Source organism: Coregonus lavaretus (assembly GCF_964263955.1).
Source record: "Coregonus lavaretus genome assembly, chromosome: 13".
NCBI lineage: Eukaryota > Metazoa > Chordata > Actinopteri > Salmoniformes > Salmonidae > Coregonus > Coregonus lavaretus.
Genome location: NC_140000.1, coordinates 4,952,302 through 4,970,098, shown reverse-complemented (window position 1 = coordinate 4,970,098; position 17,797 = coordinate 4,952,302). Strand labels below are relative to the sequence as shown.

The 17,797-nt window shown below is 41.9% G+C and overlaps 1 protein-coding gene across 2 annotated transcripts; it reads right to left on the bottom strand.

The window, feature by feature from the left end:
• Positions 1 to 482: 482 nt before the first annotated feature.
• Positions 483 to 17,708, bottom strand: LOC311139858 (syndecan-2-like). 2 transcript variants are annotated; one of them, XM_084174836.1, is made up of 6 exons: positions 17,339 to 17,708; positions 4,737 to 4,839; positions 4,004 to 4,164; positions 3,710 to 3,869; positions 2,552 to 2,764; positions 1,848 to 2,472 (listed from the first exon to the last, which is right to left on the bottom strand). In XM_084174836.1, the coding sequence occupies exons 1-5, from the start codon at positions 17,396 to 17,398 to the stop codon at positions 2,601 to 2,603; spliced, it is 648 nt and encodes a 215-aa protein (XP_084030962.1). In that variant the 5' UTR covers positions 17,399 to 17,708; the 3' UTR covers positions 1,848 to 2,472; positions 2,552 to 2,600. The 2 variants fall into 2 exon arrangements, with proteins under 2 accessions (XP_084030961.1, XP_084030962.1); XM_084174835.1 differs by having other exon boundaries at positions 483 to 2,764; positions 17,339 to 17,685.
• Between the last annotated feature and the right edge of the window lie 89 nt (positions 17,709 to 17,797).

The following is a 17,797-nucleotide window of genomic DNA, read 5'->3' as shown; positions in this document are numbered from 1 at the left end:
TTCAAAAAGGCTTAAAACATCTGTGAATATACATTAAGATACTTGAACTAACATATTACTTCTAGTATCTTCTATATCAATTAATACGTATAAATTATAGTACATTAACATTACAGATACACCATTGCCTTAAAGGTAGAGTCAGCGAAATTGTTGTACGAGCAGCACCGCAGATATTTCAATGAGCAAGATGCAAGACTTTGCTCACACAGTCACGCACACAGTATTTGCGCATGTGCATTGGTTCGCGTCACCGCACGCTCTTACAATGTGGTAGCCAGGTGACCAAAAACAGCGGAGAAGTTTAGCCTCGCGCGCCCACGCTCCTAGTTGTTGCGGAAATTGACCCACTATGCGGTTTTACTTTATGCATCTGCATCATATCGCTGAGTCTACCTTTAAAATAGTCAGGACTAAAGGTAACAAAGTAAATGAGACTGTGTTACATGTCATAATGGCAAAAATACTGTTCCAAGTCCAAGGAAAGTCTTACAGTTAGTACCTTTATTCATTACATACCATGAGAAAAATACACCAACCCAGTGATCAGAGGTTCTTTTTTTAGGGAGGAGGACCGTTCTGTTCTATAGTAGACATTCATAATTCCTTAGAGAGGGAACAGAGAAGTAATAAGGTACACCATGTCCTGTTCACTGGGACTACGTCCCAAATGACACCCTATTCCCTATTTAGTGCACTGCTTTTGATCAGGGCTCTTACGGCTCTGGTCAAAAGTAATGCACTATATAGGGACTAAGGTGCCATTTGGGAACGCACCCTGGGCTTTCAAATCTGATTGACTGAAAATCTAAGTTTAAACAGATATCAGATGCGTCCGGTGTCCCAGCTGTGGCTATAGTAAATCACTGTACTACTCAAGTCATTACAAAGTCAACTGAAAAGAGTTGAGCGCAGATGTGACTGTTCATTTGCATTAGTTCCCCATATCTAGCAAGTCATAATTTAAAAGCTGCAGATTATATAAACGAAAATCAGCTTTTATATCATAAATTGGTCAGAATAGTTGCAGGTTTGTTTATAAACACCCAAGTCTAACATACCATTGTGATCTGAGGAGAAAATTCAGCGACCTAGTAGTGAAATCTACTGAAAAGGTTCCTCTATATTTTGGGTAACAAAAACTGGAACACAGAGTACATATAGCAGTGGAGGCCGCTGAGGGGAGAACGGCTCATAATAATGGCCGGAACGGAGCAAATGGAATGGCATCAAACACCTGGAAACCATGCGTTTGATACCGCTCCACTGATTCAACTCCTGTCATTATCCCAATTAAGGTGCGACCAACCTCCTGTGATATAATCCACTCCTCAAAGCACGTGTCAAACTCATTCCACGGAGCGCCGAGTGTCTGCGGGTTTTCGCTCCTCCGTTGTACTTGATTAATTAAGTTCACTAATTAGTAAAGAACTCCCCTCACCTGGTTGTCTAGGTCTTAATTGAAAGGAAAAAACCAAAACCCAGACACTAGGCCCTCCATGATTGAGTTTGACACCCCTGCCCCAAAGAGTACCATTTCAAAATCAGTGTTTCCCAACTCAAGTACCTCCAACAGCACACATTTTTGTTGTAGCCCCGGACAAACTCACCTGATTGAACTTGTCAACTAATCATCAGGCCCTCAATAAGTTGAATCAGGCAAGTTTGTCAGGGGCGACAACAAAAGTGTGTACTGTTGGGCGTACTTGACTGGAGTTGAGAAACAATGCTTTATATCAGTAATTTTTTACTAGAAAGGAATGTGCTTTGCTTGGGCCAGATGACATTGGGTAGTTTTGGAATCCTGTAATTCATTTCACACAATGACAAGAAAAAGAACATTTTTTAAATTAAACCAGATTGCTTTATGAGACTAGAAACATTACATAACCTCAACATGAAAAACATAAGTTAATGAAAAAAACACTTGACATGCTATGAAAAAAAATCAAAAATAGAATAGATAGGAGAATTATATTCTGTTGTCTCTGTATTTTTATTTCAGTGACCTTTAAAAAAGTTGTTTTTCCTTCCTTACAAATATGTACCGCTACAGGTAGAAAGTAGTCCATGACAATCATATGAATATATTTCACGTTCTCACATTACAAATAAATTCTCCAACAGTTCTAATGATCCAAAACATGAAATGTTTACAATAGCCCTGTTTGGCATCATTTAGGGAAAAAAAAGTATTATATATATATATTTGCTTAATGAAAAAGCTCCTTGAAACACTTCCTCATTCAATATCATTTCAACCAACAGCATGCGAGGAGGACCCTGCTGTACGTATAGTCCCCTGTAACTCAGTTGGTAGAGCATGGCGCTTGCAACGCCAGGGTTGTGGGTTCGTTTCCCACGGGGGCCAGTATGAAAATGTATGCACTCACTAACTGTAAGTCGCTCTGGATAAGACCATCTGCTAAATGACTAAAATGTAAATGTTTTCAATGTGACCCAAATGGCACCCTATTCCCTATATGGTGCACAGATCCTGGTCAAAAGTAGTAAGTACACTATAGAGTGAATAGGGTGCCATTTGGGACACAGCCTTTCTGTTGTTCGGTTTCTCTTCATAGTGACAGGGTGGTTGTGCTTCAGGCATAGAACTCCTTGGTGGGGGCTTTCTGATAGGCTGAGCTAGGGGCCTTGCGTTCTCCGAGGACGTAGCTCCCCTCGTCCTTCTTCCTCATTCTGTAGACCAGGAGGAGGATGAGGAAGACGGCGAACAGCAAACCTATAACCCCGCCGGCTATCACCGCTGGACCCGTGGAGGGGGGGGAGAAGAACCACGTCAGAAGATGCTTATCAATCACAATAATTCAATACATTAGCAATACAAGTGATTGGCGTTGACAACACAACAGTGGAACCTTGCTAGAAAGTAAAGTGTTAATAACAGTCTAAATGTCAGATATGATACACCTTTAAAAGATTGTGTGTGGGGCAAGGTAATTACCCCAACCACATTAAAGATAAGTTTGTGATGTGTTTTCTCACCTAGCTATATTAAGATGAATGCACTAATTGTAAGTCACGCTGGATAAGAGCGTCTGCTAAATGACTAAAATGTAAAGTAAATGTAACCCCATTGCCTTCTGTTAACTTTTATGAATAATTAAGAGGGAACTATGATTGCTTTGTGCCTTTTGTATCAAATGTTTGGCAACAACTCACGTTGAGAAATTAATGGGAAACGGCACCCTGATAGCTTGATGCAGTAGACTGCAGCTAAGATCAATGGACTAATCAAATATGAGACGGAGCCAACTCAGGAGGAGTCACAATTATACATTTAATTCATAACGTGCTTTTCATTGTAAAACAATCCCGAAGTGTTGTTGGTTGATTGACTCAGTCTCCTTCCCTCTGCTATCAAACTCCAAGGCTATGAGTCTGTTTTTATTAATTCTGAAAGCAAAGTCTAGAGTTACCCATATTTCAAACAGAGGCCATGTTTCAGATCCAATCTCTGATAGTGGGCTGTATTGAAAAATGACCTCTTCAATTGGAACTGAGATTACAGATTACTGTTTTGATTAATCATTATCGTATTGTGGATCGCTTTTTTGTGTGATGTTTAACTTATATGTTGTCTCATGATATTTTATTGCTTTCATTATGCTCAGGTCTCATTTGAAAAAGAGATATGCTAATCTCAACACGATCTCCTGAATAAATAAAGGATAAAAAAAAAAAAACATACCTGCAAGCACCTCCGTCCTCTGGAAAAGGTTTTCGGATTGCACATCGTAAGGTGTGTCTGCCTCATACAGCAACCTGGAAGCACTGGTGGTGCTGGGAGGAGCTTCACTGCTGATAACAGTCTCCTCTGTCACGTCCAGAGACTGTTCAGGGACCTGGGTCTGACACACACAGACAGAGGGAGAGAGAGATTTAGAATTTTCACAACAACTATAAAATCACAGGGATACTATTAAGTCCTTGCCATGTCAGGGGTGCGAGGTAAGGATGAAGTCAGTTATAAAGAGAGGCATACCTCCGTCTCTGTCTCAGCTATTTCTGTGCTCTGGTCAGTGAATGTAAACATCTCCTCCACGGTGGTTGAAGGGTCTGGTAGAGAGTCCTGGGTTGGCTCTGCTTCAGGAGCAGCGAACACCGTTTTCACTTTGACCACTGGCTCAGTGACCTCACCGATAGCTGAGGAGGAAAATAATCCAAATGTATCGACTCCAGAAGGAAATTTGGTTTGCAGGCAGGGGTAACATGATAAACTAACAACAATTCACAATAATGCCAGTGCTAATGGATTCAATACTAATGATAGAGGCACTTTTCATTCATAAAGAGTTGACCAATAATCACGCAACCCCTGCCATACAGACCCAGAAATAGAGTGGAAGCCAGATCTGTTTGAGTGTTATCGTACAGTACATGGTACAGTATCACTGTTCAGGTTAGGGTATATGAAATAATGACTCATTCATTATAGAAGGCGTCTCTCTATATGACATATGACTGCACTTGGCCGCATGTGAAACATCTGTGCTTTCACCGCCTCCGTAGGTCCATTGTGATCCTGCGGTACCAGTGTGCCCTAGTAGTCTAACCAAAGTCAAAGGTTCCTGTGCACCGTCTATGACCTTCGTAGAGCCAGTACAATTAGAGCTTTACATACAGCTATAACTCTTAAATGGCATTATCAGGTTGCTATGTTAATTACATTAGGAAGTAACGGTGAAATATTTTATAAGAATGTAACCATTGCTTACTCATATCACCGGACCCTGATCCAGAGTTGTAACCGTCGTCATCTACGGAGTCTCCTGACTGGTCATCCAGGTACAGGTCATCCGACTGCGCCGAGATGAATATCTGTCAATGGAGAGCAAGAGATTAATGAAAGTGTCTCCACCATAGAAATTGAATTATACTGGTACCCACATGCTATTTAGACAATAAGGCACGAAGGGGGTGTGGTATATGTCCAATAGACCACAGCTATGCACGACGCAATGCACAGAGTACAGCCCTTAGCATATTGGCCATATACCACAAACCCCCAAGATGCCTTTTTGCTATTATAAAGTAGTTAAACATAAATAGAACAGTAAACAAGTGTGTTTGCGTCATACCCATGATATATTGTCTGATATACCACAGTTTGATCAGCATCCATAATAATAATAATAATAATAATAATAATAATAATAATAATAATAATACTCTAACTGACCCCATGACACAAACTATTCCCAGTGTAGATTGTATAATCTTAAGGGCATGAATCAAACACCTTTCACCGTGGAGGATATCCATGCTGTTTATTTTATACAGGCATTAGAAGCGCAAGAGCAAAAAAATATATAGAAAGAACCATTCTAAGAAAATCAAGAGCTCTTAAATGTTTTGGAAGAACAAAATAAAGACAAATATTTTTGAAGAAATACAACTTTTTCTTATCACAGTTCCCTGGAAAACAAACTGAACAGAAGCAGGCGTCTCACAATGAGCCTCCCCATTACCTGAAATACCACTTAGAAGCTATGAAGGCCTGGATCAAATCTCCCCATTTTCTGAAGTGGAACCCAAAGACAATGTATGAGCCTTCCTGTAATTCCTCTGCATGTGGGGAGCAGGCTAAACAGGAAGGTGTCATTGTCTGACTGGCTCATCCAATCCCAAGGCAACTTGTTGTTGTTGTGCGAGTGTGAGAGAGTGAATGGATGGATTAATTAATTGATTAATTAACAGAAACTACTTTTCAGGGCAGGAGGCTGCTCTCAGAGCAGATGGAGCAGTGTCTTGTCTGACTCTCTGAACCCTGGGTGCTTCTAGTCATCCCTCCCAACCCCCTGCATTCCTTTAAATCTCTGCCCCACCACAGTAGCCTAGTAGGGCTCATGGAAACCACCAGTCACAGCCACTGATGCTCACCAAGACGTGTGATGTTTCCACACAATTGTGCTTCCCAAAATCCCCACAAAAGCAATATGTTTGACAAAGGTACTAAGGATGCACCCTCAGTGTGTGTGTGTGTGTGTGTGTGTGTGTGTGTGTGTGTGTGTGTGTGTGTGCGCGCGTGCCTTGTCTGCCTTTTTGCTCAGCTGATAAATGTTGACACTAAGGAGTCTGGTTCAATTTTCAGGTCTTTGTTGGTGAAGGAGAGAAAAAGAAGAGTGCCAGACAAGGATGCTGTAATAAAGAGGAAGGACGTGCGCTTCAAAGGAAGCAGAGCCTAGTACACAATAAGAGGACATGTCATTTCAGACTCACTGAAGGAGAAAGAGGCTACAAAGAGCACAATGGCGCTGGCTGAAAATAGGGTATACCCAGCTAGATATAGAGCTTTCCTTTTGGCCTCCGACTGGGATCACTGAGGGAAACAGTTCAAAGCCACAAAAACTCATCAACCTCTGACTAACATTTCCTTTTGGATGTAATTGTCGTCTGTACAAAAACACATATTTGGTGTGCCATTGTGTTGTGCTCCAGTGGTCTTTCAAAACTCACACACAGTGGATCATCTTTTGATTGCTATGCAACATACTATAGAGAACGCAGCAGACAGAACATAAGGCAGAGAAAGTCATGATCAAAGTCAGCCTCTGAAAGTAATCCAGTAAAACGATGTAGATAAGGGCTCCCATGTTTTTAGTCATTTAGCAGACGCTCTTATCCAGAGCCACTTACAGGAGCAATTAGGGTTAAGTGCCTTGCTTAAGGGCACCGACAGACTTTTCACCTAGTCGGCTCGGGATTAGAACCAGCGACCTTTCGGTTACTGGCACAACGCTCTTACCCACTAGTGCTACCTAACGGTGTTCCGTACACATTTTGCGTAACCGTGGCATTCAAACGAGGCTGCAATGAAAACTAAAATGGGACTGTAGCGACTGTGTTGGCACCAAAATCTGGGGTGTAAGCTACGTTTCTATTCAAGCGTTGATTGACATGGTAATGGTTCAATAGTATGAGAAAATATGAAAGAAAACGGACCCCTCTGACGCTGTATGTTACATCGTGACGTGTCAACGCTCAGTGGTGACTAATCCTAGAAGACCACTAGTACACTATGAAGAGTATGACTGATACCTACTGTACACTATGGTATGAAGAGTATGACTGATACCTACTGTACACAATGGTATGAAGAGTATGACTGATACCTACTGTACACTATGGTATGAAGAGTATGACTGATACCTACTGTACACTATGGTATGAAGAGTATGACTGATACCTACTGTACACTATGGTATGAAGAGTATGACTGATACCTACTGTACACTATGGTATGAAGAGTATGACTGATACCTTCTGTACACTATGGTATGAAGAGTATGACTGATACCTTCTGTACACTATGGTATGAAGAGTATGACTGATACCTACTGTACACTATGGTATGAAGAGTGATTGATACCTACTGTACACTATGGTATGAAGAGTATGACTGATACCTACTGTACACTAATTCCATTTGCCGGCCCTGAAAACCCTTCCCGGTATTTAAAAGTATTTGACCCAGGTCTGCTTGACTGCTTCAGAGGCTAATCAGCTAAGTGTTATGACTAATTAAGTCAAGTTGACCCCAAACATCTAATAGAGATAACCTATAGAGAGAACATTGTGAGAACGATGGAGACTCTCAGGGTCAGCCGGTGACCATACAGTAGTAGTCTAGTAATAGTCTGAATTCCTAGCCAGTGCGTCATGAAGTACAACGTCAATAGAGACTGAAACATTAAGCAGCCCTGACCATTTCCTCCAATGGCCTTTGTTGGTTAAGATTAGTCCAGGACCCAGGTCCTGGTACGGTACAGAGTAAGATTGGCTACTGAAAGCCCCTTGCTTCCTGCGTTCCAGATTCTTATTAGATAGTAGTGTTAGGTTGTATCTAAGAATAGGGTAAGATTGTGTCAGGGGCTGTTTTCCAGAGGCCTATTTGTTCAGATAGGCAATATGTACATACATTAGGACTATGTGTACACACACAAACAAAAGGATGCCATTTCTCTATGATTAGTCTCTGAACAACATTTTTGCACCTAGACCACATATATATATGCCTTGACAAAATACACTGTTCTAGAGGTGAGGATCAATTACTTTCACAAGCCCTACAACCTTCTTATGAATAGGCCTAACTGCTATATAAAGCAGTGGTTTATGGGGGTTTCAACACAGCATCATATGGGTCTGCCTCTTAACTCTTCAGTGAGAGGGAGAGATAGAAGAGAAGAGGCGATGAGAGAACGGTGTTTGCAGCAGTACGATGTGGTGGTGAATAATATCTCTCATTCCAAAACAAACTGCTGTCAGACATATGAAGGTGAGCCTCACATTCCTGGGTCTAAGTAGCAGCACAAGTGAGGTATTGTGCAGGGAGCCGAGGAGCTCAGGACTGAGCTTTCAGGCTGTGCCAAACCTACAACTGAAAAGGAAATACTCCCTCTGCTCACTAGCTAGCTCCTTCCAGCCAGCCCAGCCACACTACACGGTCACTGGCCTCTTTGCTCCTGGCTCACGGAACATTGTGTGTGCTAAAATAAGTGTTCAAATAATGAGAGCCTGTTAATTCTGGCACAAAAGACATCTTGATGGAAAACATTTCACATCAACAAAACATGTCCCTTCTCCGTATGTGAGACCTTTAGTAAAAGGTTAGAATCTAAAGGTTAGAATCATTAAGGTATTGTCGTTAGTGGCTATCACAGCAACAAATACTGGGGACGTGTCAGCTAATCACGTCACCCTCCTCCACAGGTATAGTTGTCAGATGTAATGATGGGAAGAGAGAACCTGCCAAGATATGGCTAATACCACAGGACTTATGGAGCCTTGCTATTTATTTATACACATTCCAGGCAGATCTAGGATGACTCCCTGATATGATCTAGGATGACTCCCTGATATGATCTAGGATGACTCCCTGATATGATCTAGGATGACTCCCTGATATGATCTAGGATGACTCCCTGATATGATCTAGGATGACTCCCTGATATGATCTAGGATGACTCCCTGATATGATCTAGGATGACTCCCTGATATGATCTAGGATGACTACCTGATATGATCTAGGATGACTACCTGATATGATCTAGGATGACTACCTGATATGAATGGAATCTCAATATGGACATAGGATTTCCTTTGAAAGTCCTCCTCCATGCCCTGAAGGCTGTCGTTTCTCAGCATACCCCGGTCAGACAGCTAGAGGAAAACAGGACATTCCGTGCTGCTTACATTCACACATTAAATTACATCCAGCGCTACCAGCAACACTGTCCAGATAGCATCAGTACTATACTCTCAACCTGGAAAACAGTCTCCAGTCCAGAAGGTTGCAGACATTTCTCCCCACAACACAAATAAAAATATCAGAAATCTTGAAAAGGAACTTACTGCAACTGTCAAATCAGTGGGTTATTATAACCTTTGCATTTCTATCACTATTAGCGATCAAAGCTAATAGTGATGGGGGGTTCAATTATCCAGTTAAATCAGACATCTGAGACTGTCAAGCAGGACAAACACATTTTTAACAAGTTGACAGAGGTTCATGAAGATGTTACATCACAGGAACACAACCCAGGAGTTATATTAGTTGTTAGGAGGTACATTTGATTTGAGAAGCAGTTTGAGGAACATGTTAATTGTGCATTACCTTCCACAACAAAATAGATATACCATCTCTGCCAGTATCACCCAATAACACCAACACCATGAATGCAACCAAACAGGCCTACCAAGACAATAACCCAGCATGTGGACCTACGGTACATACAGGAGCTCTCTAGTAACCAGCTTCCTTCCGCAGTGCTGGGAAGCAGCACAGATGTTACAGGTGTGGGTTACAATATTAACCCACATCTGCCAAGGGCTCAGCTCAGCTCCTTGCAGGGCACAGCAGTTCTAGGCTACGTCCCAAATGGCTCCATTCTCTATTTAGCGCACTACTTTGGATGGGCCCTGGTCAGAAGTAGTGCACTACATAGAGAATAGGGTGCCATTTGGGACGCAGCCCTTGATGATGTAGTAGCTGTCCAACCAGCTGCTGACATTCGCAGCCCCTCAGGAGTACACAGGAAGAGCATTAACTAACTACTAGACGGTGCCAGCGCCCCACCAGAGCTGCTGCAGAGGCTAACAGGATGAATACAGCCCATTCAGACCAGAGGCATGTCTGGTATTCTTAATATGATTGCATAAACACAGGTGTTGTACTAAGGCAATGGGGCTGGGGAGAGGAGAGGAGATTATACTGTTCTGGGTTTTCCAGTAATACTGACCGTCTTCTTGGAGGGGGCGGGGAGCGGACTACTGGCGTCAGAGAAATTCTGGGGATTTTTTAAAAATGGACTGTACAAGCCTGAATGGAGGAACTAGGTGTAGCGTACGTGGTTCTGAAATTATAGAGAGTGACAAAACCCAATTATGGTGAGATTACGTGCTGTTTCAGCGTCCACAAAATGTGACTTTGTCAAGTGTCGTCTTTCAAAAGAGAGATGTTGCCACTACTCGTCAGAGCTTCTTATACACCAAGGCCTGTCACTGCTGTCTTTGCCTCTGGACAGGCAAAGACAGATTAAATAAATACAAAATACATTCACTTTGGTCCTTGGACATAATTGAATACTACCGTAGTATGTGAGTATGAAGTAGCTTACTGTGGTGTGGGACCCTGTGTGAGGGCTGGCTGATCCCACTCCTTCAACTCTGACCTTAACGTTAAGGACTATATTCAATCAAAGCTGCATTGCGGGATTTAGGTAGTAGCGCTCCGGAATGACCACTTTAAGTCTAGCACATATTTAAAAAATTAAAAAGAAATGGAAAAAATATCTAATACTTTCATATCCAATTCAACACTTGGCAATAGATTATTTATTTTTAAGGTGTATTTTGATATCTTATTATTCTAGGAAGTTTTCAGAGGACAGAGTTCATGAAAGAGTTGGGAACAGAAAATCTAACAATCATTTATAACAAAACCCATTATTTACCTGAGCCAAGACAATTGTCTAATTTCAGTGATTACCTGAGCCAAGACATAAAAACAGGGGACCTGTGCGGGATAGTTTCAGGAGTAGCCAAGGAAAAGCAAAGTTCAGTTGTGCAAAATATAGCTACTGTAAAGCAGATAATATATTGAGAAATTCATTGCATCTTTCTGTTAATTCCAGAGTAAAACATCTGACAGCAAATGAGTCTGCACATGAAATCACTTCAAAAAGACAGGATTACTAAGCAATTACTGTCTAAATTCAGGCTCATTGATAATTATAGCCTTTCACAAGTTCTTAAACTATACCCCAGGCTTGGTCAGAGAGAGAAGCTACGGATCTGTCTCAGTTTGCTGTATTCCTTGACGTGATGCCACCACACACACACAGCTTTAAGGCCTCTACACTGTTCACGTAGATCTACGCACGTGCGTGTTCGTAGGTGGAGTCGATTTTGGGGGGCAGCGGACACGTTGTTGCGTTCTACCCAGAGAGGAAGTCCGCCTTGTGTAGTGTAGATCCACTAGCGGGCTTGGGGAGCCAGAGTAGCCATCAAGCACTTCCGGAACCGGTGTATATGCCTGGTTACAAATATAGCTAGCTAGACATGTCTGGTGTTCTATGCTTTCAACGCTACTTTAAGGATTTATATATATATATATATACATACATATACACACACACACACACACAAACCTTCGCACTCCAGATAAACTTACTTTCAGGATTTAACTAGCTGCAGAAGCAAACATGTCTGCCTCCAAATTGGAAGAGCTTAACCTGTTCTTACTACTCATGTTTTTATTTCTCACAGAGAAAAATGCATGTTGGTCCACTGAACATTGCAAGTGGGCACAACTGAGAATACGTCTCGTCTGACCTATTTGAAGCATTGACGAGGGAAGACATTTTCAATACTTTCGGATGTTTTTGGCGAGTGGCGGCACACAGCAAAAGCATCGCTGCGAGTTATAAGGTAGGAAACTCGACAGTTTGCGCCAGGCTATCTGGCATGTCCCGAAGACAGATTATGTTGCTTATCTCTCCATAGCAAAATGGTCCGAAAACGCCTGAGTTTTGGGATCGTTGGAATTATCAGTTTTGTGTAGGAGCAGTCGACAGGAAACATATTTGGATCCGAGCTCCAGCAAACTCTGGTAGCGAGTACTACAACTACAAGGGATATTTCTCAATGGTCCTGCTGGCAGTCCGCGATGCAAAGTACCGCTTCAACATGGTCAACATGGGTGCATTTGGGAGGGAGGGAGATGTGGGAATCTTCTCACATAGCAAGTTCAGCTCCCAACTCATTGCAGGCCATCTGCCGACAGCAAGGCCAGAGTCCATGGCGGTGACCCAAACACCGAGCCCATATGTCTTTCTGGGAGACGAGGCATTCCCTCTGAAGGTCAACATGATGCGACAATATCCAGGTAAGATTCTGTAAATACATATGACTTGTAATATTACGATGTGAAAATTATACCAATGTGAATAGCAGTTGTAATGATATGCCTCACATAAAAATGCTCTGGCATCCCAGTAGGAGGATGGAGGCCTATGTCCAAAGTATAAACTACACAGCTGTTACAGTACACATTTCATAGCCTTCATATTCCTGTTCAACACTAATGCTTATTTTATTCAAAGGTTCTTCGGGCCTTGATGATGCCAAGAAGATCTACAACTACAATCACTCAAGAGCCGGAAGAATTAGTCCTGAATCATGAGACAGACAGCTGGCCCATACTCCACACCTGGCCCCAACACACAACTGGGTTAAAACAATTAGGAACTAGATCATGAACAACTAACTCATCAACACCAAATGAGAGCAGACAACTGAGCACCTGAAATAGAGTAGGAGGTTTCACTATAAAAATGATCTCCTGTGGACAGACTATTTTATTAACAGAGTTTACTAAAAAAACAGCAGACATATACTGAGTGTCCAAAACATTATGAACACCTCTTTCCATGACAGGCTGACCAGGTGAATCGAGGTTTAAAGCTATGATCCCTTATTGATGTCGCCTGTTAAATCCACTTCAAATCAGTGTAGATGAAGGGGAGGAGACAGGTTAAAGGAGGATTTTTAAGACATGAGACATGGATTGTGTATGCGTGCCATTCAAAGGATGAATGGGCAAGACAAAATATTGAAGTGCCTTTGAACAGGGTATGGTAATAGGTGCCAGGTACACCGATTTGTGTCAAGAACTGCAATGCTGCTGGGTTTTTAACACTCAACAGTTTCCCGTGGCATTGGAGTCAACATGGGCCAGCATCCCTGTGGAACGCTTTCAACACCTTGTAGAGTCCATGCCCTGACGAATTGAGGCTGTTCTGAGGGGAAGGAGGGGGGGCAGGTGCTCCTAATGTTTTGTACACTCAGTGTATACCCACTATTAGTATAATAATAATAATAATAATAATAATAATAATAATAATATAATATGCCATTTAGCAGACGCTTTTATCCAAAGCGACTTACAGTCATGCGTGCATACATTTTTGTGTATGGGTGGTCCCGGGGATTGAACCCACTACCTTGGCGTTACAAGCGCCGTGCTCTACCAGCTGAGCTACAGAGGACTACAAGCTTTAGAAACAATAAGGCACTTAACCCTAATTGTTCGTGTAAGTCACTCTGGATAAAAGAGTCTGCTAAATGACTAAAATATAAATATTGACTTGTTTCCCCTTCATTTCTGATGGCTGTGGGCCAAATCAGGCTCCCTCTGGATCTATAAAAAGGATCCCACATTTACTGTTGAATTTTGAATGATATGTGTTGGGTTGCAGCCGGGCTTCTGTGACATGCTTAGCAGAGTTCTACAAAAACACAAACTCCTCAGCAGAGACATATAATCCCAATGTTGAAAGATCAACAAAGGCTCTGTGAGCAACTTCCCTCCCTTAAATCATCACAAAATATTAATAATTGATGTAACCCAAGTGACATCAACTGATTGAACTCATATACTTCAGATTGGAGGTAGTGACCTAACTGGAGAACCTCAGACCTTTTAAAAAGACTGAACAATGCTGTCAAACCACAACCCTACAAGTATTTGACCCAGCAACAAGCTCAACCCTACAAGTATTCAAATCAAATCTGATTGGTCGCATGCACATATTTAGCAGATGTTATTGCAGGTGTACCAAAATGCTTGTGTTTTTGACCCAGCAACAAGCTCAACCCTGCAAATATGTTTAACATTCCAGACAAGCTTTGGTGGACAGATAAAAGGGAAGCCTCTGATACACACACACACGAGAGAGAGAAAGAAAGAGGTGGGCAAACGAGCACAAATACAGATGGAGCACAGTTCCACTTACATGTGCCCTGTCTGTCAGTCCATACATACTAGCCAAAACAAAAACAAGCCATCTCCCCAGACCATAAGTTTGTAGTATTTTGAGCTCAGAGCTGTGTATCTTTATAGCTCTACTGTTTGTCAGACAGGCAGGGTAGAGGTGAGTAAACAGGACTGTCAGACAGAGAGGACAGAACCCAGAAGCTACATGAATCCCAGACAGATAGACCAGCCCTATCCAGCCAGCACTGATCACTTAGACAGACCAGTCCTATCCAGTCAGCACTGATCACTCCCAGACAGACAGAACAGCCCTATCCAGTCAGTACTGATCACAGCTCTACAGAACATGCTGTACCCTGTGTATTGCATGCATGACTAACACTGGTGAGGGCCTCCCTCCTGACAGGAAACAATTAACTTGTTTATTTAAAATATTCCCAAATGAAGTCACACATGAAAATAACACCACTGGAACATCTTAGGTCATGTGTGAGACCGCAGTTCCAAAGGAAATAAAACTGATTCGTTCCTGTTTTGTATTGACAAGCTGTGATAACGATATTATCAGTCTGTCCTTCTGTGTATCAATCAACCCAAGAGGGTCAGAATGACATAAAACATGTGGATTAAGAGTCCAGATCACTCTGCCTTTTACATTCATTACATTCAGACCTTCACCTCTGACTCACATAGGGCTTCAGCTGTCTCTAAAAATTACACTAATGTCTATTGAGGAGAGCACATCTGCCAGAAACATACAGTACAAAAACATCTGGAGTGGGTGTTTTTGTTTTTCGGAAAGTGTTATGGCCATATGGAAATAACTCAAGGCAAGGGACATTTAGCACCAGTCACATCTATCAGCAAAGAGCAGACAGAGGGGTATTCTACCTCTCTGAGGCTTTTCAACTGTGTAAACAATGTCGGCTGGCATAACACCACAACAACACAATAACACCACAGCAAGCTGTCGATAGTACACAACGTCATGGAACATCTTGTGTTTGACTACTGTCCACGCTATTCTAGAACATGTTACGTTAAGGTTAACTTTCACTCTAGGATGTATATCAGAGTAGCAATGATCAAATAATTCCATGTACAATCAAATCAAAAAAATAAAACTGGGAGAAGTCAAAGCATTTACTAAATCTACATGCATATGATACATTTGTCAAGAAAGGTTAAAAACTAACATCTTATTATTGACCTTCAGATCTGAGCCAAACAACCTACACAGTTTCATTATCCAGTTTCCACAACTTCAGGGCTTCATAGATGCACATAGCAGACGGTGTCTACATCACAAGGTTTTCCCCACACAACCCAGCCGCGTAGTGCCTTGCTGCATAACCACCCCCAGGTTTTCACTGAGAACGTTACATTTGCTAAGCTAACTGAGGCAGGGAAGGAATGAGTGTAACAGTCAGTACTGAAGCTGCTGTACATGACCATTTTCCATCCTCCCAAGAAATCCTATTTGTCAGCCTACTATTTCATTACTTTTCTCATTCAGGTTTCTAGAGCTCTGATCAATGTCAGTTAAGTACATTTAACGCCAGATGTTTCTATACCGTTGAAGTTATTCCCAACCATGCCTTAGTATTTGATGTGGTACATCTGTATGACGAACTTTCAGTGACACACCGTTGGTGATGATATGACAAGTGATGTCACTTCAGTTACACCTAACAGCAGACGTTTCTTCACTGTTGACTTTAATACCAATCAGGCCAGATGTCATGGCGACAGTGGTATAGTACATTAAGCACTTTCAGTGACAAACAGTTGGTGATGATATGACGGTTACGACATCTCAGTTAAACTATTGCTCTAGTTTTAGCTAAATATTACTAACTGTTCCCGCGTTAACAAAAAGATGGATAGTGATGAGGGAAGAGTCCAGTCCAAGATGTAATGAATGAAGAGGAAAGCGACGGTGTTTATGTTTTCTGAAGAAAAATGGAAGGGGATGAGTGATGGTGGTGTCTGAAATGCTGAATGGACCAAATGCAGTCAACAGCTCTAAAGGAGTGGAGTCTGACCTAATGTTAGAAGGGAGCGTCGGGCTTGCAGCCTTCACCACAGTTACAACACACACATCCCCCAAAATAACTTCGTTCATCCACCCACCTTCACTTTAGTAGAACGCCCCTAGGTTGATACCCTCACAACTACTACAACTATAGAACCCTGCACCCCCATTCTACTTTAAATCAGAGATGAGGGCCCTCGCCTTTATTGTTTTTTGGTTTATAAAACAATCCATGTTGGGAGGCTGGGGCTAATGAACACAGATGTGCCTTGCAGCCAAGTGCAAAACTGCTGCTTCATAACAATGGCCATGTTAGTTAGGCAACGGCATCACCGTGCCAATGATAGAGGCCTGTCTACTGTAGTGGAAGACGGGTGGGGAAATGTCCCTATAGAGTAGTATACAAACAAACTTATAAAATGTGTGTCATCTCCATTGCTGGACAATTCAGTAGTTGCTCAATGTGTCTTTCAATAGGTTGTTATTGTACACTTGTTATAAGGCAACACTGAGATGCCTGTGTTTTGAGCCTGGTTAAATGGAACCATTTAATCTGTTTTGACCAAGGAACAGAGACGACTATAGCTCCACACCGCCTCTTGAAAATCATATTTGACCACTGTGAAATCAAGCTGTGTAAAAAAAATCTTCGATGATGAACGTCTTCATAAAAATATTAATTCTACACGTGCTTTTCTGGCAACTGTAAAAGGTATCCTTATAATTGGGGCCACAATATGATAAGACATCAGTCATATGGGAAGCGCACAAGGGAAATAAAATGGGAATACATTATAAATAAGGGAATAGTTACATTGCCTTCTTTACTTGTAAAAGTAGACAGATACTCGCAGAGGTTATGAAGAACGCGAGTGAGGCAAGCATGCAAAGTAGCCTACATCGAAACTAAAGCCCGTTTAGAAAACATTTCAGCAGCGCCTTACCGCGCGAGGTATAACAAAACCTTTTAATATTACTTTCTTTGTCTTGACAACTTTACTCACCGTTTTACTCATAAAACAGGTCGCCACCGCGAAAATCAAGAGCATCCAAGTGTTCGTCATTATTCCTTTGGAAAGAACAAACCGTGGCGTGGGTGAAAAATAGATCTATTAGCTAGCGCTCATAGAAAAAATAAAAATGATCTTCACAGTTGTAAACCCCACTCTCTCGCCCACAGATTATACTCTCCCAATCGAATTATTCCAAAACGAGAAAACCAAGATTCCCCACTCGATGTTTATCTCCGAATAAAATAGTCTCTCTCCCGTTTTCCAAGTACTTTTCTACTGAAAGGGAGCAGCGGAAGAACGCGCTATTGCTCAGGAACCATTACACGTACTGATGCGCCCAGCTTGGAACTCAACATTCATTGACAAACTCGCGCAGGGGTGGAAACAAGGTAGTTAGGAAAGTGTATTCTACAATTGATTGACAGATACTTGGACCATAAAGAAGCATCC

Excerpts from the sequence above, each read along its gene's own strand:
- LOC311139858 (XM_084174836.1), bottom strand. The coding sequence starts at position 17,398 with ATGACGAACACTTGGATGCTCTTGATTTTCGCGGTGGCGACCTGTTTT. Across the intron at positions 4,165-4,736 it reads ATCAGGGTCCGGTGATATGA|CTATCGGTGAGGTCACTGAG; the intron begins GTAAGCAATGGT and ends TTTCCTCCTCAG. Across the intron at positions 3,870-4,003 it reads TAGCTGAGACAGAGACGGAG|ACCCAGGTCCCTGAACAGTC; the intron begins GTATGCCTCTCT and ends TGTGTGTGTCAG.